The sequence below is a fragment of the Lutjanus erythropterus genome, chromosome 18, assembly GCF_056507025.1.
Source record: "Lutjanus erythropterus isolate fLutEry1 chromosome 18, fLutEry1.hap2, whole genome shotgun sequence".
NCBI classification, from domain to species: domain Eukaryota; kingdom Metazoa; phylum Chordata; class Actinopteri; order Lutjaniformes; family Lutjanidae; genus Lutjanus; species Lutjanus erythropterus.
In genome coordinates this window covers 26,327,960-26,351,218 of record NC_139334.1, presented here as the reverse complement: position 1 = coordinate 26,351,218, position 23,259 = coordinate 26,327,960, and the positions used below count along the sequence as shown (strand labels likewise).

The window sequence follows — 23,259 nt, the reverse complement described above, 5'->3', positions numbered from 1 at the left end:
TTTTCCTGGTTTTAAAGGGTGCTTTACAGTAAAGACATGCAATTTTCTGAACTTTTCAAACTGTTGCTGCCATTCTAATATTTTTTCTCTAGCCTTTGGTCATCATATCCAAATTACTAATGATTGTCTATCAAAAATTGTGTATGCAAATATATTATGAAACCACCAATAGTCATCCCTACAATAGCATGATAATATTGATATTGAGGTATTTGGGCAAAAATATTTTGACATTTGATTTTGTCTATATCACCCAGTGCTACTTTATATAGTAGTAGACGTCATTTCTGTCCAACCTCTGATCTCAGACTGCTGTGTTTTTCAGACTCTTCATTGGGATCAACCCAGAGAGAGGAACCAAGGCCAGCCGGGGCAAGATTGTCTCTAAGAGGACAGGGAGAGTCTGTCACAGTCAATCCCTGTGTCCACTCTTCTGAAGTTTGAGTGGAATTTCATATAAGTCAGTGAAAGCTTTTGACCCAGGCACTTCTCATCAACGCAGCCACAATTATTTCCCATTGTTTGTCTTAAGTTATGTGTTCTTATTCTCCTGTCCACTAAATTTGCTATATTTCACTTCAAAAATTTGCATATTTATGCTGCAGAACTACTATTTATGTTAACACAAAGGGGTCCTGTTACTTGTCCCAGGACAAGAGTGCTCTTGTATGTTCATTTTTTTTGGTCAGCAGAATCTTGGTAGACACTTGATCAGTTCTATTGTAAGTGGACTCAAAGCCTTCTCTTTATGTATTAAGTTACCCGTTTAAGTTAATTTGAAAACACTTGCTTTGAAATGCTGAGTTAAGCTAAAACTGTTGAGTAAGAATTTGTGCAGTGTATTTCACTTTTGATTATCAAACACTGTTAAAATTTGAACATGGGTGTCTGAGCTGTTGTTTTGAGGTATAGGTACTGGCAACCCTGCTGCCAGTATTTTACTGTTAATCTACATGACAGTCACTTACAGTGTAAAAGCAGGATAATGTACAATGAGTAGGTCACTATCACGAAAAATAAAGCCATCAAATCATTTTTAAATGAATATTTTGTGTCATAAATAATAATAAATGTGCAGCAAATATTTACTGATTTTTTTTGGTAAGTAGCCATATAATAAATGGGATGATTTAAGAGGTCCTACTTCATCCTATTGAGATTTAATACACGTCCTACCTCACTGTACATTATTCCTTAATGGCCATGTTTTGTGCCTGACACCCCCCTTTGAAGACAGTGCATCTCATCCTCATACTTATTAAAGTTTGTGATATAATAAATATTATGAAGGAATCCTGGTGCGGCATAATTTAATAATGATTATAAAGATTTTAGCTTGAAGTAATAGATGCAGACCACTCACATATATTTTGGTAATCCTGCAAAAAAAATCAATGTTTTGGAAAATTGTATACAAAACTTTGCAAAAGATATTAGGGTATAACACGTGTATGAGCTACATGGTGGTTTATCTTGGTGATTTTAGGTATCTGGAATAGCTAAATGGGGTTAAGTGGATTCTCCCACCCAGGAACAATAGATGGAAAAAGTAGAGGAGATCTACAGAATGAAAAAAACACAAAAGAAAAGTGGGAGGTGGACATTATTCAGGGCCCAAAACAGCAATGAAGATTATGAAAAAGGACAACTGATTTAGTAGATAAAAGAGAATAGATGGACTACCAAAAATCTAACTCCCCCAAACAACATTTTTCTTTTCTGTATTATTTTGTTTTGGGGTTTGTTTGTTTGTTTAGAAGTTCATCTGTTGGTTTTACATGTTAACAAATATTGAGATTAAAAAAGACATGTTTTTAAATTAATTAAAATGAAACTGGATTATTTGATTTATTGAGACCCTCCTTTCCCCAACAGCAGGCCAATATACTTTTTCCTTTCCCTTCCTTTTTTTTTTTTTTAAATTTGTGTCTGTGATTGTGTTGCAATCTTGACATGCTAATTATGTTGACCTCACTCCCACTTCAGGGAAACACAGTCACTGAGTCAGATTTTGTCGTTGCTAGACATGGTTGGCCAATGAAATTCACATTTTTCTGGATTAAAAGATGGTTATAAAAAATATTGTGATGGTCTGTTAACTTTATCTCACATGCAAAGCCACTAATTGTAATATTTTGCAAAACTACAAGTGTCTGCACATTTCTGTAGCAATGAAAATGTAGTATTTTGTCTGTTTTTATTCCATTTCTTTAGAGTCAAGGTTGGGTAGGACTAAAAACATTTGCTAAGTTCATATGACTGCAGTCCTTTAATTATATTTATGCAAGACAAATAACATGATGTTTATTAATGAGTCTTGTATTAACCTCACAGACTGACTAAACTGGGAAGAGGGGAACAGGAAACTAAACTGAAGCCTGCTGAGGTCAAAAGCTCCAGCTGACCTCTGCAGGAAATCATTTAAATCTTATAAACATGTTCTGCCTCAGTTCAACCACTGGATGGCAGCATTGGTCCAAACAAACAAATAAATAAATAATTAAACAACCCCAATTCTCTTGAACAGGGTGCTTTAGGCTGCATCAGTGGTTCTCAACCTGTGGGGTCCTGACCCCACTAGGGGTCACCAAAGCTCCATGGAAGGCTGAGAGGCCTTCATAACTGTAAGTGAGTAGAATTTTTAATATATAGGTAAAAATATACAGATTTTGAATGGTTATTCTGAAGTTATATATTAATTTATTTCATTAGAAAAAAATAAATATATACTAACTGAATTAAATAGTTATACATTTTTTAAAAAACTTTGTAGATGTGAACATCAGCAGTTATTCACAAAGCTAAACTAGCAGAACAAGGTGGTTAAATTACCTGGTTTTACTTTATTTGAGAGTGTATGTATCTGCAAACAACCCATACTGTCTTAAATCACTAATCCACAGTTAAAACACCATATTACTGAAAGAACATCTTGTTCAGTCAGAGGCCAGTAGAGGGCGGCATTTATACCAAATTGAGCCATCTGTCTTCAGCGCGCTCTCTCTTTGTCCCTAACAATGTTGTGGACATTTGAAACTGACAATTGGCAAAACGAAACTTAAAACATCAGAAGATTTGATTATCTCTTGTTAACAATAATTGTTGATGAGTCATTTGTGCTACTTTGTCCATTTTTCCAAATTATTAGGAGATAAAACTCAGCTGAAATCTCACATTTATGACCACAGATTTACGTTTTGTTTTGGGTTTTTTTAAAAGTCTGTTACAGTTATATTTCTTTTGATAAATGTAACCAGAACTCTGTGGAAATTCAGATTAAAACTGAGTGAATTATCAGGGTGAAATAGTGTGTGTTAATTGATAATTTAATAATTTGTAGGTGCATATGAAAATATCTATTTGTGGAAATTAGTGTTTCTAATCACAAATGAACCATTTTTACATGCCACCAATTGCTAGGAGTCAACTGTACCATGACATTTGTGCCAATATGACAATGATTTCATTCAGATTTTTTACATTACTTGTTGAATAAAATCAATATTTTTCACATTCTTTAGCACACAAAGAGGTGTGGTGGTGAAAAGGTTCTCTGTACTTTTCCTCCCAGAACAATCCTACTATGCTAATGAGAAAACATGCAACAGTTTGTAGGTTTACATGGTTGTCAATGTGCAAATGTAGTCCTGTGTAGTTTTTTTACGTATGTTAGTCTAGTTTTGTGTAGGTTTGTGTGGTCTTAGTTGGTTCTGTGTAGCCTGTGTAATTACTGCATGGTCGTGCAGGAACGTTGTGTTGTTTCACTGTGTACCGTGAACATAAAGAAAGTCTACAGATTCTAAGATGCTGTAAAGAGCCTCGAACTCCTGCACTGAAAAAGTGAACGGAACAAATGATGGAAATAGCTGCATGTGAAAAAGAACATATGGTTAAAGAACGTTGGAACAGCTTTAAAGGATATATGTTCGGAGTCAGCGACCTAACCTTGACAAGAATCTGATGGTTTTGTACAGAGTGAAGTAATAGTTATGTACTAATGACCACACATTATTCTAAACAAATAACTGCGTTTCTCGTATCAGTGTCTGCTTGATTATCTTCCTGGTTTTTGTTTTGTTTCCCCTTTTTTGTTTTAACTTCAAATTATAAAACAATACACTCAACGGTTTAGAATAAACAATAAAAATAAACAAAAAGTTAATCAAAAGTTTTTTTAATGTTTCTATCACAGAAATACCTCATATAAAGATGAAATGTGTGCTGTTAAATCCCCAGCTCAGACCTGCTCTTTACTATCTTTTGTTAACTATTCTCTCTCTTAGTTTACTTGATCAAAGTTTAACATGACCCACTCACACAATTCAACCCCTGCTCCTATAATTATTAGATAATCTAATGACATCATGTATTCTACTGTGAACCATAGGACTTAACTGTCTCAACATATTTTAATCTGAGATATTAAATGAAGATTAAGGTTGCAGTTTGCCACTAACAGTCACGCATGCACCTTAAAAACATGTCAACAATATTAAACTACTGTAACCCTCCTGTCTTGATCGTTGGCTACAACTTTTCTTTCTTTGTCTTCGTTTAATTATCTCCAAAATGGCGAGGCAGTACAAACAAAACCAACTTAGGGGTTACAGCCAACTTCTCCCCCCACGGTTCTTGCTCATGGCACCCTCCTCTGCAACTTTAAATGACAATTAAATAATAATTTACTAGTAACTTCCTTCTGCAAGTGCATAATAATGCTGTGAGAATATTTCTACTGCAGGGACTGTGCAATAGTTTCATGGTGTTTTTTACTACAAGGTATGTGCAATATCTTGTAATGTGAAATGTGTAATTTATTATGTTGTTTGTTTTATTACTGTGGAGGCATGTTGTGTGCAGCATTTGAGTCCAAAACAAATTTCCCTATGGGGACAATAAAGTATATCATATCGTATCGTATCGTATATGTATAATGTACTCAGTACATGTACTGCTTAATAAGAAACACAAAATTAACAAAGCAACTTAAGTAATTTAAAAAAAACCCAAAATATCATGTGTACAGTAATTACAGGTTTTACTACTATGGAGGATTTTCACAATAAAAGATATTTCACAAGGGCACAAGGAGATTTATTTCGAATATACAACAAGGTTGTACGACAAGATTTTGATGTAGTTCCCTCTGATTGGAGACTAAAATTAATTCACTGAAGACTAAAACACTAAACATCTCAGCAATATATAATTACTATATAGGATTTTCACAATAAAACATATTTCCATCATAGACTAACACACTAAATATCTCAGGAATATGAAACTACTATGGAGGATTTTCAGAATAAAAGATATTTCCATTGAAGCCCAACACACACAGGAGGAGGGGATTTTCACAATAAAAGATATTTCTATCAAAAACTAACATACTAAAGATCTCAGGAATATTAGGATTTTCACAATAATGGATATTGCCATTGAAGATTTACACACTAAACATCCCAGGAATATTAAATTACTATTTAGGATTTTCAAAGTAAAAGGTTTCCATTAAAGACAAACACAGGACTATTAAATTACTAAGAAGGATTTTCACAATAAAGGAAATTTCATTGAAGTCTGACACACTAAAGATTCCAGGACTATTAGGATTTTCACAATAAAAGATATTTCCATTGCAGACTATTCCACTATGAAAAATATTTCCATTGAATTGTATCACACTAATATGTCAGGAACGTTAAACTATAGAGGACTTTCACAATAAATATATTTCCATTGAAGACTGACACACTAAGTATCTCAGGAATATTAAAGTACCATGGAGAAATCTGACAGTAAAAAGAAATATTCCCTTTCCTAACGCAGTGTTCAGTTGAAGATCACTTTGGTCAGACTCTGAAACTCCTCGGGGGAAGATCAACAGCAGGTACGGAACAACGGTACACTGCACTGCTTTGTTTTCGTTAATGCAGAGCGCCTTGGCCATCTATTAACCAGCAGCGATCAGGGTCAGCGCGTAAAGGCCCACAGGGTTTCATCATTAAACTCGACCGCGTTTTCAAGCGGCTCGGTCAGCCCTCATGTTCCTGCTGCTGCACTGTGGGCGACAAGTTAAAATATAAAAAGATATGTGATGGTCCTTACTTTTCTCACAAAGACGTTAATCTGTTTTAAATGGTTAAATGCGAGGTGGTTTTCATAATTTCTGATTCTCAGGCAGCATTCGTAGCGTGGCCTCATAACTAAGCATAATTCGTTTAAACGGAAAAATAGATTAAACTAAAAGATCTGTACCCTGAAGCAGAGTAACTCATTCAACAGTTATATTTTTGGTGATCATTTATGAGGCATGCAAGAGGAAATACTCTGCCAGGGAAACTTCAGGGCTCACCCAGTAAATAAATACAGATTTTTATCTGTCCACACAAAATTTTACAAAATCACACGAGGACAGAGAAAAAGATTTTTTGGACACCTCGACTCTTTCACGGAACCTGCTGCCGTCTTTAGGAGCCTTTAGCTCTAAACGCCTCATCAACAACATGTTTTACCTCATAATTTTCATCGGTAATGATTTTCTAATGCAACCTCCACGCAAACGAGCGTATTAAGAGGATAATTATTAACTTGGTTAGTGCGCCATGGAAGCTGCCTGAGCGCCGAGGGAACAGGACGAGAGCAGCAGCCGACTGGAGCCCCAAAGAAAAGACAATTACTGCAGGCTGCTTTCTGCTGCAGGACGACACGCTGCTGAAGTGTTTTCACAGAGAGTCAATCCACTTATTCAGTCTGTTTTCAAAGAATCCAACACAATTCATTTGATTTTAATTGATTCATTTGAAGAAGACTGAAGGGAAGCTGTCTGTGTTTCCTTCACATATACTGCAAAACTATGAGAATTATAGTGTACTGTTATGTAGTGTAGGTGTGCGCTGGTTGCACCATGTGCCAAAGACGAATTTAAATTTTATGTAAATATAGGGTACAATAAAGTAATTTAAATTTGAAGCATATCATGATTCGAAATATTGTATCAATTAAGTGAATAAAATGGAAAATAAAGACATTATTACTATTATTATTATTATTATTATTATTATTATTATTATTATTTTACTGATGTTATTAATTTATAGCTCACAAATTATACAAGTAGTGACAGAATTTCCCCCCGTTATTTTCTTTATATTTAAGTTTTCAGTTCCACATGTTGATTGTTTTCTTGCCACCGATGTCTCATTTACTGTGGTTGTCTGCCTGTTTTATTGGTAGTCTGTTTGTCTGTATTAGAGTGTTAAAGCTCGTGTTTTATGTCGTAAAAGTCTAACCAGGTACAAGGACTGCAAATCGTTTGTATTTTATTTAAATGCAACAATGACTACATGTATTGTCAAATAACACAGAAAATATAAAACCAATAGCGCACACAGTAAGAAATCAAAATCAGGCGTTAAAATATTACTTATTATGCTTTCTGATGGGATAAATTGTTTGTGTTGGTGGATAAAAGAAGATAAAAATGAAGATGTTTACATGTTTAGACTACCTGGATGTAAGTCTGGCTAAGAGAAAGAAGAGAATTAGACCCCTAAATATTGTTGTTTTCAACGATCAGCGATGAAAATTACATGCAAATTATAACCTTGAAATATGTGTCTGTGATCATCAAGAGTAACGGAGCGAACACGTGAAATAACAACGAAATGACAGCCTGTATTTTACAGATAGCTAAAAGTCGTGTTCGGCTTTCCAACGCTGAATCACGAGGGTGAAAACATGTTGAAACGTTATTGAAATAACTAGAAAACATGATGCACTTCAGAGTGAAAAGAACGAAACTCCCATTCCATGTTTCAGATATCATCACTGGATGATTGAAGCCGCTCTGAAGTTTCTCACCCCCAGCGGCAGATTGTTTCCCTTCAGAAAAACCGACATATTAAGGCTGAATAGGACACACAATGACCCATTAATTGGAGCACACATGTTTTCTCAGCGTGTCTCTGTAACTAAGCTGCCGGGTCTTGTGTGATCTATGAAGCAGGTACTTGAGGAGACCTATTGGCAGGTGCTCTGGTCCAATCAGCTCTCTCCGTGCGCAGCGTCGTGCCACATTGAAGGTTGGAGGCGCTTTTAGTTGGTGCGCACTTGTGCACAGAAACCCTCTTAGCGCGCACAGACTCAATGGATCAGGGCAATTTGCAGCACTGTTGAGTTTTGTAGCAGCAACATCTCAACTGGACAAAAATCCCTCCAAAAAACTCCTCCATCTTTGGCCATGACGCGCATCTGAGAGGGAGGTTGTTTCTTTTGCAGCAAGAGGAAGGACAAACTGATCACTTTCATTTTGGTGTTGGTTCTGTTTCTATCCAGAGATGATGTTTTCGTCTGCAGGAAAGCGCTGCTTCACGATAGAGTCTCTGGTCGCCAAAGAGAACCCTCTGAGCAGCGAGGATCCCATCCGTCCGACTGCGTTAAGTTACTCCAACCCGACGACAGACGCCTTAATGAACAGTTACCAGGCTCCGCCGGCCAGGTCCCTCTACCAGACCCCCGACCTGGTGTTCCCAGAGACGGTGAGCCACCCCTCCCTCACCGTGGCTCCTCACCAGCTCGGAGGTTCCCACCTACAGCATCCGCACTTTTTCGGGACGCAACACCGAGACCCGCTCAACTTCTACCCCTGGGTCCTCCGGAACAGGTTCTTTGGACACAGATTTCAAGGTAGGCTGATGCAAAAGACGGCCTTATGAAGCATGAAAACGTTATAATGAAACATCTTTTATTTCACTTAAACGTTATACTTGTTTATGGCTGAAAGAGCACCACAAAATGAAAGGAAATACGCAATTTTGCACATGGAAAATATAGATTTCAGTGCATGGTTTTGCAGCCTGACAAAATTCAGGTGTTCGCATGATTCAAAATAAACTCTAGCTTATTTAGAGGATATACAACGTGCTTCAATCTTTGTTCTTGAGATGTTTCCACATTGTAACGCGATGTTAGATACTTGCACATGATTTCTGGACACGATATGAGTGACGTCTGAGAATATTTCTTAGTTGAACAATGATTCGCAGCCACTGATAGCACAAGGCCACCGGGTTTGCAGCATGCAGCAGGCTGTTGGGCTGCTCTCATATTTCCACTCTCATTCGCCCTGCAGCTACTCTCAGAAAGCCTCAGCCAGGAGAAGATAAGCTCTGATGTTGATTTTTTTTTTTTTTCCATACAAGAAAACTCGCCCTAGGTCAGGCTCCAGTGTTTTTCATTTCATTGTAAAAAAAAATCTGGCAAAACAGCCAGGCTGTAGAGACAAAACAGATCAAATCCTGGATAATAATTTCAATATAATGGGGACAGAAAGGCGAATCAGAAGGAAATCCTGCACAGGTATTATAGCAGCGAAGGATTTGAACACAGCCTGCAGTGATTTATTTACAGACAAAGATCGCGCGCAATTGCGCAGCAACTCAGCCAAATAAACGCATCTCTACGACCTTAATGTCACGTTTCTGCATGAGACAAATGGCACTTTTATTTTCATATTGCTTGTACTTGCATCCCCAAATGTCAGAACACAAAACTGTATTTTACAGTAAAGACAGAAAGATGCAAATCCACAAATGTATTAAAATAAACGAACAATCTATTTCCACACTAACAGTTTGATGCATCCTAATAAGTTACTTTATTAATAGCCCATAATGGCACGTAGTTGGTGGGACAACGTGGAAGGAAAGGGTTAAACAAATTAGCTTACAACAAAAATGTAAATAATAATAATAATAATGAAAAAAATATAATAATAATCAGAAAGAGAAAACTAGTTTGTGATGTTACAAACACAGAGTGATGAAAGCCTTTGAGGTGTTTTACCGCAAAATAAACTTCTCATCTTAAATCTTTTAAGTTTCACCTTCCTGACAAAATATTTTCGGGGTGAAAGCTCGTTACGTTGTTAGTTAATTAACCATAATTCATTGTACAAAACAATGACGAGGAACACAAACATTTATTTGCTAAAACAATAGTAGCAGTAAATTCAGTTAGATGAACAGAAATGTTTATCTGACTGCATGTATCATTAGTTGTAATGTAATTATTGAATTAGTTTAACTACAAGCGGTCAACTTACACCTATAACACTCAGAGTAAAAATAAATGTCATAGTTTGGTCAAGAAAATGTTTTTTTAATTAGGCTTGAACACTGTTTTTTGCTAACATAACCATCTGCAAATGTTCTCCGTCTCCATGCGCGACGATAAATGTGGGTATATTGGTGTTATGAGCGTTTAATAACCCTATTAAAATGTATTTATTTACAGCAGGCCTAATACAAAAAAGAAAAGAAAAAGGACGTTGGTCGCTTTGTTAAAGTTCAGGAATCAAAAAAAGGAATTTACAAAAAAACTGTTTCCAAATGACTATAATGTACTTAGTATAACATATTTAACAGCAAATGTTATTATTATGGCATTGCTATTGCCTTTTTTTTTTTATTTTTACATTTATATTTAAACTTTTATTTTTATTTCGGCTGCATGCCTTATTATTTATTTCACCCAGGATACAAATTTTGTGAGTTTGAGTTATAGAATGAAAATTAATCTATTTTTATATTATTATTATTACATGAACTACTACTATTATCACTACTGGGCATAATAATAATAATAATAATAATAATAATAATAATAATAATAATAATAATAATAATAAATATGCCTACGTTTTTAGTTTTGCTTGACCTTTGTTTCCGTTACCATGATAATAACAATACAGCATCATTTGGTCACACTCCACGTTGTCTTATTCACACGTTGTTCACGCTGTTTCTGATTAAGAAGCCATAATAACAGGTTGAACACTCTGACAGCCAACCCGCACTGTTCACTTCTAACGTGAGGTGTTTTAATTAACGACGTTACCTTTCATCGCCCTCAGCTGACGGCCCTTGTTGTTGTCTTCAGGTAACGACGTGTCCCAGGACAGCCTGCTCCTCCACGGTCCTTTCGCCAGAAAACCCAAACGCATCCGGACGGCCTTCTCCCCCTCCCAGCTCCTGCGCCTGGAGAGAGCCTTCGAGAAGAACCACTACGTGGTCGGAGCCGAGAGGAAGCAGCTGGCAAACAGCTTGAGTTTATCTGAAACACAGGTGAGCTACATGTTATTTATTCATATGTACTGGACTCCTCCATCAAAACACAGTTGATGTTCACTGAATAACTGTTCAATAAAACCGAAACGGTGGGAATATTTATAGTACCAGAGAGTTCGCCAAATACACGGTTTTTTTATATTGAATAGCAGACACAGGTATTACCAATGATATTATGACATTTAGTGTTTACACTCAGCAGCCTCATTTCATGTCAACATGGCTGCTCTGAAAAAATTTCCTGCCTTTTCTTCAGCTTAATAACGAATACCGGCTGAGTCAAACTGGGATAATATGTTAAATAATGGAGGATTTTTTTAGACGCATTAAGCTTTTGTTAATATTCGGCGGCTAAGTGTGTTAGCCTTTTTAAAGTTATATTTATCTTATTGTAAATATATTTAATTAAATTCCAAGCAGTTACGATGTAGGGTATGTCAGATGGAAATACCACTAAAAATGATATTTAGTTAATAGCCTAAATTTGGTTATGTCCTGACACTGTAATGTAAATAATAACAGCAATAATAACCATAATCATTACCCCTATTTAAAAAAGTAAAATTATACATTGCAAACATAATATTTAGGCAATATTTATTATTTTGTATTTTTTACTGTTAATATCTGTAGAGCCTGTTTGTTTAGATGTGACAGTGGTTTGAATTAGTTATTATTTACAAACACAAGGTTACAAGGTCCATTTATTTATTGTTTTAGGACACAGGGTGGTATAACAAGAGGCTAATCATAGTACCATTTATGCTACTCACAAAAAAACAAATATTACATACAGTAAATAGGTGAAAGAATAATGAGTCATACAAATAAAACTAATCATCTAATTATAGGCTCTTATGCTACAAAAAATTTGAGTCTACAACAATGTTAATGACAGAGGAAATTATAAATTAACAGTATGAAATCATTTTGTATTAATGAGTCTTTCATAATATCATATAACATTTATCAGACACAGTTTGGAACACACTGTTAAGAGTTGCTGCTGATACAAGCAGTTGTTGCAATGACACTTTCAAAGGAATTAATTTTTTTAAGATGCATAAATCAGTGCACTCCAATCAAAATAATTCCCCTCCCCCAGCCATGAGACATGGCTGCAGCTCAGCTAAAGTGTGTCTTAAATGTGTTTAATTTTTGCATACTTCAGGATAAAGGAGTGTAAATATTATCGATGGCTATGCTTAATGAGTCCACATTATCTGGGTGTCAATTAGGCCTAATAGGCAAAATAAAGGGAGTACTCCTGAATCAGCGGTATGGATAAATGCTGCTTGTAAATTCAGGGTTTGTCAGTCAATAGGAGGGTTGCAATTAAGCACAAATTGCATTATGTAAATTATACTGACAGTGAACTGAATTTTAATTAAGACACTCAAAATTTATTTGGTCTTGGGTTAGAGAAGTGTATACTGTAATGATATAAAAACAAAATCAAAAGAACAGCAATTTACTTAAATTATGCAACTGGATGGTAACATGGTTCATCTCACAAATATAATGCAACTTTATATTTTCTGCTTCCTTAGAGTGAGCGCTTATGGAGCAAACATTTGGACCCGTAGACTGATCAAGTTACCGGGTTTATAGAGCGAACATTATTACTCAATGTCACCCCTCGGCAAGCGAACGAACAGTCAAACTGTGAGGAAAAAGCACGGTTGCAAAAGCAAAATGCTGCACTGATACTGCTGCGCCTTTTATGCACATGCTATACCCACTCTAACACTTTGGCATCAGTTTAATTCTGTTTTAAAGTCTTCTGATCTGCCTCCACTTTAGACACGTGACCAAAAATACTCCCAAGCTTGGGAACGAGTACAGTATAAGTTTAGAGTTTCAGGGAAACACATTTTACTTTGCAGAATTAGGATGAAGCCTACAGCAGTAAGAGTCATGAAGTACGAGAGCAGAAAACTATATGTGTGCAAGTGATCGTGTTGCTATTTAAAAAATGCATCCCTGGCCATGTATAGGTCCGTCAGCCAAGCTCATATTCCAAGGTCATACTAGTGACTCTACAGTCAGCCAGGAAGCTATTTAGTCCACTGACCTTTCCTGTGGATTAATGCCATGCTCATCTAAGAACGCAAGAGGCGAGAAGTTGTTGTTAGTTTGTTTAAAACAGAATCCAAATGAGCATTCTGAGAGTGTTTCTCAAAACATGATTCTAAGGTGACATCTGATGCAGGAGGAGAAAATTCAAGAGTGTAAACCAGTCGGGGGGATTGGTCAGAGAGAGAAAAGTATTTTTATTTATTTATTTTTTTTGTGATGGATTGAGACTGTAAGAGAAATATCTGGTGCTTTAATTAGCTGGAATTTATATGTAGCCAAACAGTAAAAATGAACACAACCACTAATGTCTTTTGGTTTACAGGTTTTGAATATAATGAAGAGAAGTGGGAGAAAATGAGAATTGTACACATTCCTTCAGTGTTTTAAACTGATGAGAAACTGTGGCACAAAGAGTGAACTGAATGAAAATCACAGGGAGAGATGAAACAATCAACAAATAAATTGATTAGTCGAATGACAGAAAGTATTCTGATAAGCAATCAATCATTGAAATTATTTTTTCAAGTAAGTTTCAAATATTTTCTTCTTCCATCTTCTCAAATGTGAAGATTTGCTGCTTTTCTCTGTTTTGTGACATCGTAAATTAAATATCTCTGGATTTTGGACAGTTGGTCGGACAGAAAACATCTGAAGACGTCTTTAGGAAATCGTGCCTTTTTTTTTTTTTCCAATTTTACAACTTTTTATCAATCAAGCCATTCTTGTATTACCTGAGAAAATACTCAAACACAATAAATGACGGCTCCATCACATTTAGGCCACATTTACACCAGGGCCCTGGAACTAAAATATATCGTTTATGTTGTTAACTACACCTGTGTCTGACAAGACAAAATGTCCATCTTGAGTAAGGTCTGTTATTGTTTATGTTTGAATCTGGGTTTCCTAAACTTAGGGTCGGGACCAAAATTGGGTCATGGACCATTTTTTATTGGATCGCCAGTTGGCAAAGTAAAAGGGACCAAATTTACATGGATAGTGACAGACAGTGGAACCTTTTAATTACATTCAACAGGGAATAAGAACACTAAAATTAGGGATGAAATTATAATCTGTTTCACGATAAATCGCAATAAAATCCCAGACAATTAGTATTATCATTTAAAATTTCAATTAATGTGATAACCGTGTTTGATTACTGCGCTTTGAAAACCTCACAGTAAATACTGTCCAGCATCAACCAAAGTTAGGGACGGTCTCCCAGACGCAGCAACATTGTGGGTTTGTTTTGCATCAATGAACGCACCGACATCCCAGAAGACATGATGCCATTTCAAATCACTGAGAGTTTTTCAATTTAAAACACAAAGTGAAGTGAAATGATTTCAATGTGTGTATCGGTTGTTTTTTGTTTTTTTTCTTTCCACGGTATTTATGATAATGGTGATACTTTTGGTCACTATAATTTTGAAATGAAATTTTAATACTGTATAATCTCTACAACTGTGGTCAATAAATGCAACAGCCACCTCACTAATGGTTAAAACTGTAAACCAGCACAAAAATGATAATTAAGCTCCCAACATAACTCAGCGTGTTCCGCACAGAACATGGTGCAAACATTAACAAAAATTAACAATTGTATTTTGGAACATAAAACAGTAAATTTAATAGACTATTCAAACCAGGCATGATGGGAAATGCAGGCCCTCACTAAATATTTTTACTGCAGAGCCTTGTTTTGATCCACTACCATTTGCCCCATTTAAGTTACTGCATTATGCTGTTATTACAACACTTCCTGTATCTGTTTCAAATTAAAAGCCCAGCAGTGTTTCAGTGGACAGTGCAAGTTCATTATAAGATGGTGAGAAATGTAAAACTTTTCTAAGGTGTTTTTAACCATTAATTTAATACTGATGTCTCTATATAACCAACATAAGGACAAGAGGCCACCTGAGAGAAGATCGTCGGTTTCTATGTAGTTACTGAAGTCAGATGAACGAGTTACAGTGAGTGGTATGTTAGCCAATAAAAATTAAGCAGGAGGAGATTTTTCTTTCCATAATCTTATTTTTGATGTTATTTTACATTATTGCTCCAAAATAAACAAAATTTGAGGTGCTTTAACATTACACTCAGCAAATTTGATTATTGATGTGATATAAATTTTATAACGAAACAAATACATTTCATATATGTTTAAAACCTACTAAAATTACTTTTAATTGGTTATGAAACCGTGAGACCAACCGTGTGAGACCTGTGTTTACATTTTACTGGGCAAAGTTAAGGTGAGTTGTACATTGGCCAGGCAAAAAGAAACAGAAGGACATTTTTCTCCATTGGTGCCTCTGAAATCAACAACATTTGAAAGTTCCTTGTAGTAGCTGTAAATTCATGGTTTGTTCCATTCTTTATCAGTTCATACATTTTTTTTCTGTTTTTTCCACCTTAATAATGGTGTCTTATAAGCCTGTTTGGGCTGGGCACATATTTAAGCATGACATAATAATGAAATTAAATCAAGTCAGTCAATTTAGATGTTATGTTCATGATATATGTTCATAAGTTCAGGTCATGGGGAGACGACGAGTCTCTTTTGGGTCTTGACCTGAAAATGTTTAGGAATCCCTGGTTTAAATGAGTGAGAGACAGTCGATTAACAATTATTTTTCTGTCCAGGTGAAGGTGTGGTTCCAGAACAGGCGGACCAAGTACAAGCGACAGAAGCTGGAGGAGGAGGGACCAGAGAGCCAGCAGAAGAAGAAGGGAAACCACCACATCAACAGATGGCGCATTGCCACCAAGCAGGCCAGCTCCGAGGACATAGACGTGACCTCAGAGGACTAAAAACCGCCGTCCAACCTCCCGACAAAGCTGCCCTAAACCCTGCGTCCCCTTCTGACGCACCAGAGGACCAACACTATTTATTATGTAATATTATTAAGTATAATTAGACACATTAGAGGAAGACACGAACATGTGATCACTGCACATCTCTTCATCGAGGTGCTGCACTCTGTGACACTGGAACACAAACATCTTATTTAATGACATCCATCTTGAATGTGTCTGGATGAGGAGATCCTTCCATCATTTATTGATCTTTGGTGTGTGACGACCAAAGATGAAGAGAAACAACGTCAACCTCTATCATAGTGTTTTGTTTTGTTTTGTTTTTTAATTGTACATAGGCCACTTATAAAGGTTGTTTTTGAAAGAGGCTATTTCTTTCATTAAAGCTGTTTTTACCACCTGCTTAGGTCATTAACACCTCACTGCTCACCCCCACCACTCCGCCACCTGTGAGCCATGTTAATTTAAATTTCTCCTCGGTGACGAGAACATGTTGTCGCACACTTTTAATCCACGCAAGTGAGCCGGAGAACGAGGCTGGTGACTGGCCAGAAGAACAAACCATGTGTCGAAGAATATTTTCATGGACTCGAGAGCCGTTCCAGCGGTCTGTTGTGAAGATTCTCCACAGAGAGACGATTCATGACCAGCTGTGCATGACTCCGGGACAGACGAGAAGCTGCTGCAGAGACCTCTGCTGTCAGGGGCGAGTTGTGCCACATAATAAAAGCAAGTTCACAGCTTTGTGCTTCTTCTGCCATGCCACATTTGTCAGTGTGGGGTGATGGATGACGTCTCCATTTGTTGAAAGTCTGCTGCGCCGTGTGTAGAACAAAACATATATGAGAACATACTTTTCAAGCAGAACATGTAACTACAACAAAGATGTTTTAGAAATAAAAACAAAAGCTATTTCTCTGATGAGAAATGTAATGTTTTTGTGTAATTCAGGTGCTCACTTTGTACATCATGTCAACCAGGCTGGAGAGTCTGAAGGTTTCTCTTAAAGGGACAGTTCACCAGAAATTTAAATATATCTACAAAACAAGTTGGGAAAACTCATAATTTCAAGGCAACCGTCTTCACCAAAAAACACTTTAGCTTTAACAAACTATAGAAAATAATCAGATCTTTTGTTGAGATGATTTACTTTTGTCCTTTAATGGTGAAAGCTGTAATATATATATTCTAAAAAATCGTAAAATTACCATGAAATATGTTATCAGAGATCGAGGAAACATGTTAAGTTGAAATACTCGCTGCAGCACGCCATGGTGTCCCCCTTTGAAATTTCTAATTTGGGCCAAAATTACTGTTTTTGTTTGCCTGTTTTATACTGGTTAGAGTTCAAATTCATGCCAGACGTTCACCGAATGAGTAAGTGTGTGTTTACAAGTCGTAAGAAATCATTAACAATCTTATAGAAATCGTAGATGTTTCTCCTTAAATTGAAAAATATGTTAATGGAGTCTGGCAGGAAGTCTCTGAACTCCATCTCCAGAGCGTGTATTTTCAGAGCAGTAGGCTTTTGTTTTCAGGATAACAGGTTTGGCTTTACATTGACAGACAACCGACAACTTAAGAGTGTAGGTCGTCTTTGCATGTTATTGTCGATTTATGATGTTGCCTGTGTCTCACACTCCTGCTCTTGCAACCTGCCTGAGCTTTCACGAGTCCTGGGAGAAACCATAGACTGTATATCAAATAGGATTTCAACCTATCTATATACAGTCTATGACTCCAACTCAGTATTCAGACCGCAGTACTCAGATTTGCAGGTGCCATTGCTCCATATTGCCTATTGACCCTTTGAGTTTCAGACCAAAAGACATATTTCAAAAACAGTTGTGTAAATTCACTAAAGTGACAGTGAATTATGGTTAATAATTGAATATTTTCAGTTACAACCATTTACTTTTCAAGAACCCAAGTAATGACAAATCTGGTTCACAACTCACTGTCCACAATTTTTGAAATACAGAATTTTCTGGGTTTCTAAAACTCAAAAATTCCAATTTATCCAAATAAGAAAAGCAAATCATCTCAACAAAAGATTAGTTTGACTTAAAACTAAAAAAGTTGCCTCTTATATTGTATTTTCCTTCTTATCTCTAGTGTTATTTATCCAACGATACTGTTTTGATGTGATCTGCAGAATTTTGAAATTATCAGCTGTAAAGATGTCTGTCTTCTCACCAATATAATAGAACCAGATGGCACTTGGCTTGTGGTGCTCAAAGCGCCAAAGGATACATTTGATAAAGTCTACAGTGATGTCTCTTTCCAGAAATCATGACCCAGACACTCAAGATAATCCACAGAGCTTGTTGTGAGCAGTTTTCATGGAGGAACTACTTTCTTTTGATGGTAAAAAAAAAAAAAAAAAAAAAAAAGGTTTCTACATTCAACTGCTCAAAACAAGGCCTGTGGATTCCAGTAAATTACAGAGAAGGCAGATGTCTCTAAGGCCGATATCTCCAAAACTTGGCAACTCTCACAAAACTAGATGGATAAATAGCACAACAGGTAATATAAAAATATGTATTTTTTGATTTCAGGGTGAACTGTCCCATTAAAACCAGCCATTACAGCAGATTTCACTCATTAGTTCCTCCTCTCCGGCTGGAGGTGCATGTGCAAATCAGTGTGAAACATGCTGCAGCAGTGTTTGATTGGAATGAAAACCCGCAGACATTCGGGCTTCCATGTTGCGGGAGGAGGTGAACAGTTCAGCCGAGGAAGCATTTTCCATTGTATGCTTCAAACAAAAGCTAAAAATATTTTTCCACCCATAAAGTGAAAATCAGAGGATAATTCGGAAACATCTGAATGACATAATTATGTTTACCGACACCTAAAAAATTATCCAACAACCACTCAGCAGGGTTCTCTTAGGCTGTTCATGTTCACACTGCAAGCCTCAGTGCTCAATTTGGGTTTATTGCTCAGATCTGATGTTTTTTTTTTGTTTGGCTGTTCACATTATTTTTTAAAATGCAGTCACTATCAGATTCCAGTGTGAACTGATCATGATCCTGTTGTACAAAAGCGAACATGGAGGCCACTGAAGTCAGTGTTTACGTTTTCATTTATAAGATGATGTGCAGTCGAAGCCAGCGAATATGTGAGTGGATGATAACAAGGACGATGAGACAGAGAGCCAAATTTTTAATTATGGCTCTGCTGTGAAGCAATGGCTCTTACTTCTGTACAGAAGTGTGTGTGGATGCAGAGTTGGAGCCAGGAGTGGTGTGATCGTGACGTGAACAGAAACAGATTTCATCCAAAATTTCAGGATGTTGAAGGCAGTTTTTAACTAGATCGGGTGTCTGCATGTAACAGAAAGTTACATTTAAAAGGAGAAATACATAATATATTTACTTTACTAAATCATAAAATAAATCATAATATGTCATCAGAGACATCAAGGAAACACGTCAAGTTGAAATACTGGCTTCTCTGACAACAACTCTACAGCCAGTATGTTCTCCTTTGTTCTCCTCGGTCTGTTTTTGTTTGCCCGTTTCACTTTAATTAGAGTTCAAATCAACGCCATGGTTCGTAGAATAAGTAAGTGTATGTTTATGAGTCATAAGAAATCATTAACAATCTTTTAGAAGGAGCAAGTGTTTAACGGTTAAACTGAGCAACATGTTATGGAGTCTGGCAGACAGTGAGAGGCACTGAACTCAAACTCCAGAGTATTTTCAGAGCAGCGGACTTTTGTTTTCTGGTTTAACTTTACATCGACAGACAATTGACAGCTTGCAGTGTAGGCCTCGTCCTTGCTTGTTACTGTCAAAATATAATATTGCCCTCATGTTCAGTGCTCCTGCAACCCACCTGAGCTTCGAGTTGGGGGAGGAGGGGGTAAACAACTCACTTCAACCACAGACTGTTTATTAAATAGGGATTCAACCTTTTTATAAAACAGTCTATTGCTCCAACTCACTATTTAGACTGCTGTACTCATTTTTAAATGCTATGGTCTTAGGTGTTGCTCTTTTAATTAATTAATTCATTCATTCATAAACATCAAATATGAAAATATAGGCATACTACTCTGCATAAGTATAGCTATGTAAATCAAAATTTTAAGTAGGACAACATGAAAATAACTGGTTGAGTTAAAGAACATTTGTTTATTATCAAAAACCTAAAAGATTGCACTTGGAGTACATTTTAGACCTCCACTACAACATTCAATAAATAAACATCTAAGACCTTCTCAAACCAAATTCAAGACTATTAAATTTTTTTAAGGCTTTAGTTAATTTGCATTGAATACATTTAGGACCTGTAGCCACCCTGGTACATCTGTTAGTGCCTCCCAATATGAGTTTTTCACCAAGACACACTTCAGACGCGTGAACGTAAAACTAAAATAAATTCAGATACGATTGTTCAGACTTAAATTCTGAGCTGTATCTGATTTAGGACCACATATAAATGTTGCCAAATTCAGACTTGAAAAGATCTGATTTGGATCACTTTTGCTCACAGTGTGAACATGGCCTTAAGGTTTGGACCCACTGATAGACACTGAGGTGTGAGGAATGCAGCAGGACAGTTGCACAGGTGTCAGGTGTGTTACCTATTGGCTGGTATTTCCTCTGAATTCCAGCAGAAGGGGGACACAGAAATAATTCCCATCCAGAGGGTTCAACAACCTCTGAAAAAAAAAAAAGAAGAGGGAAAGTAGTTACTATTGTGCGGCAGCCCTTTCACCAAAGCGCCTCAGTAATCACCTGTCAAAAGAAACGGAAGGAATCTCGTCCTAATGACCCCGAGGCTTTAGAGATGAGCCCTGATGTCTGACCCTGTCGTCTTGTTTTGTAAGCTAAGAAACAGAGAGAGGCAGGGAGGAACAGGGGGGAGTAAAAGAACACTGCAGTAGTTTTTACACACAAAATGTCAGACATCTGTAGTTGCAAAAGGGGCCACATGCCTTGTTTTGAGTTCCCAGGACATCCTATACTCACTGCAGGTGCAAATACACCATAAAAGAGATTCAGCATTCCTTATTGTCCAAATAAACACCATCAAAGGTGTGTTTTTAACCAGTACAGTGGCTCACTCTGCCACTCAAAGCCGCGGTTAACCGCGTGGTTAAGGCCAATCACATCTTGGTTAGGTAAAAGGTCAGCTGCACCTCTCATTTGTCTGTTAGGAAAACAATTAAGAGGAAAATCACACCCGTCTCCCTAAACGCTGTGTCTCCCGTCGCCTGAGTCAGCAGAGAGGAGAGTTCAGGATGAGAGCAGGAATCCACCATGAAAAACAAGAGTCTCTCCAGAGGAGCAGAGTGCTGCTGCCAGGCGGAGGAAGGAGCTGACAGATATCTGCTGCTGCTGCAGAGGTGACAGAAAACCAGCCTGAAACACAACGGCTGCTTTCATCATTATTGTTTGATTACTTGTTGTCTGCAACACGACCGAAGCTTTCTGTTTTCTCACCTAACGCTACAAACTGCATGTGTTTTATTGTTGGTTATAAAACTGCACGTTGAGTGATAAATCATGCGGTGAAGTCGCAGTTGTCACATTGCATCAGTTCCAGTCAAGCAGCAGTAAGCACGATGATGTACAAATAGCACTAATTATAGAAGAAAAAGATTATTGTTCTAAATCACTTTCAAAATGACAAAACAGTTGCTCACTACGGATCATTACTGAAATTACTTAACTGACCTAATCTGAGATATTTACACACAAGTATGACACGGGCAATTAATCATCAGTGTGCTAGAGACAGGATAACATTTTTCACACAAAATATTAAGTCATTTTTAAACGTTAAATATATTTAGTTCAGATGTTTGACAGAGGAAACAAACAATATATCCATACATCTAAAAATTGGTCGGTCAGAAAACTGAACTCACTACGGATGATTATTAACAAGGGTTCTGCAGGTTAAATTTAAAACTTTTAAATACCTTTTTCATATTATTATGAATATAATTGAAGACGGATTTCATGTACTAACTGGCAAAAACATATGCTAATTAATCTCTTATTAATTATTGGTTTCTAGAGGTTTAACCAAGTTAAATTTAAGACGTTTTAAGACTGTTATAAATGCAATTTAAGGCAAGAATAAGGCATTTAAGGATATGATTTTATATACCTGACTTAGCTACAGTGTCTAAAGTCCAGAGCATATCTGTTTTATATGTTGCACACTACCTGGGTGTGATCTGATAAATTCTGACCTTTTGTGTTTATTGGATCCATGTTGGATTTGTTTTGTAGTTTTTACAGTGTTATAAGGATATTTTTTTTTTCCCCAAGAACACTTAAAAGCAAGACCGAAAAATGCAACTTTATAAAAGTAATGTCATCTTCATTAAACCAATCAGTTTTTAAGACCTGTCAAAATTGTATTTATTACATTTTAAGGCCTCTGATTTGTGGGTTTTAGCCTTTTTACGACTTTTTAAAACCCCGAGGACATCCTGTAATTAATTAATCACCTAACCACCTCTGTCAATCCAAATCCCTTAATGTAAGACTTCTTGTCCTTTCCACACTTGAAGGTGAAGCATGAAACCAGCTGGCTAGGCTCTGATAAATTCTGACTGGGCTTTGCATTGGAGGTCATCGGTTCCATGTTGGTTTCGAGATTCATACATTTTAAGGCCTAAAATTCAAATTATTGCACTTTTTAAGGACCTGCTGAAACCATGTATAAGCTAAATTGTTGAGATATAGTTCAAATAAACTGCCATAATGGATTTAAATTTTATTTATCTATTAATCAGTTTGTGTCAGGGGCAATGCAACAAACATTGGTTTCAATAACATGGATATTATAGGTTTTGCAATTTGCAACCTGTCCCTGGTCAGGTTTTTCTGCTTAACAGGTCATGACACAAAAAACACAAGAATTCATTTGCAAAATGAAGAACAATAAACAGTGAAATGCATAAAAAAAACAGAAATCAATGATCAGTGGTCACAGGTGTGATTTAGCTTCAGCCAGTGTTTCACCTTTTCACTAAATGTTTTCAGATCAGTTTGTTTATATTTCTGTTGGTAGTGTATTCCACTCTGCAGTTGTCATTTGCTGATCTCCTGGTGGCTATTCTAAATTCTTCATGCAGAACCGAATGGGATGCTGTAATCTGACTGCATGAGATAGAACAGTAAAGACCTGAGTAATAATGAAAAGGAAATCTAATGTATTTATTTAAGTACAGTTGTTTAATGAATGGGGTTTTGTTTGTATT

The 23,259-nt window shown here is 36.5% G+C and overlaps 1 protein-coding gene across 1 annotated transcript; it reads left to right on the top strand.

The window, feature by feature from the left end:
• The first annotated feature begins 7,920 nt into the window (after positions 1-7,920).
• emx1 (empty spiracles homeobox 1) lies at positions 7,921-16,956 on the top strand. Its single transcript, XM_084742351.1, has 3 exons — positions 7,921-8,688; positions 10,942-11,126; positions 15,855-16,956. The coding sequence occupies exons 1-3, from the start codon at positions 8,340-8,342 to the stop codon at positions 16,020-16,022; spliced, it is 702 nt and encodes a 233-aa protein (XP_084598477.1). The 5' UTR covers positions 7,921-8,339; the 3' UTR covers positions 16,023-16,956.
• The last annotated feature ends 6,303 nt before the right edge of the window (positions 16,957-23,259 follow it).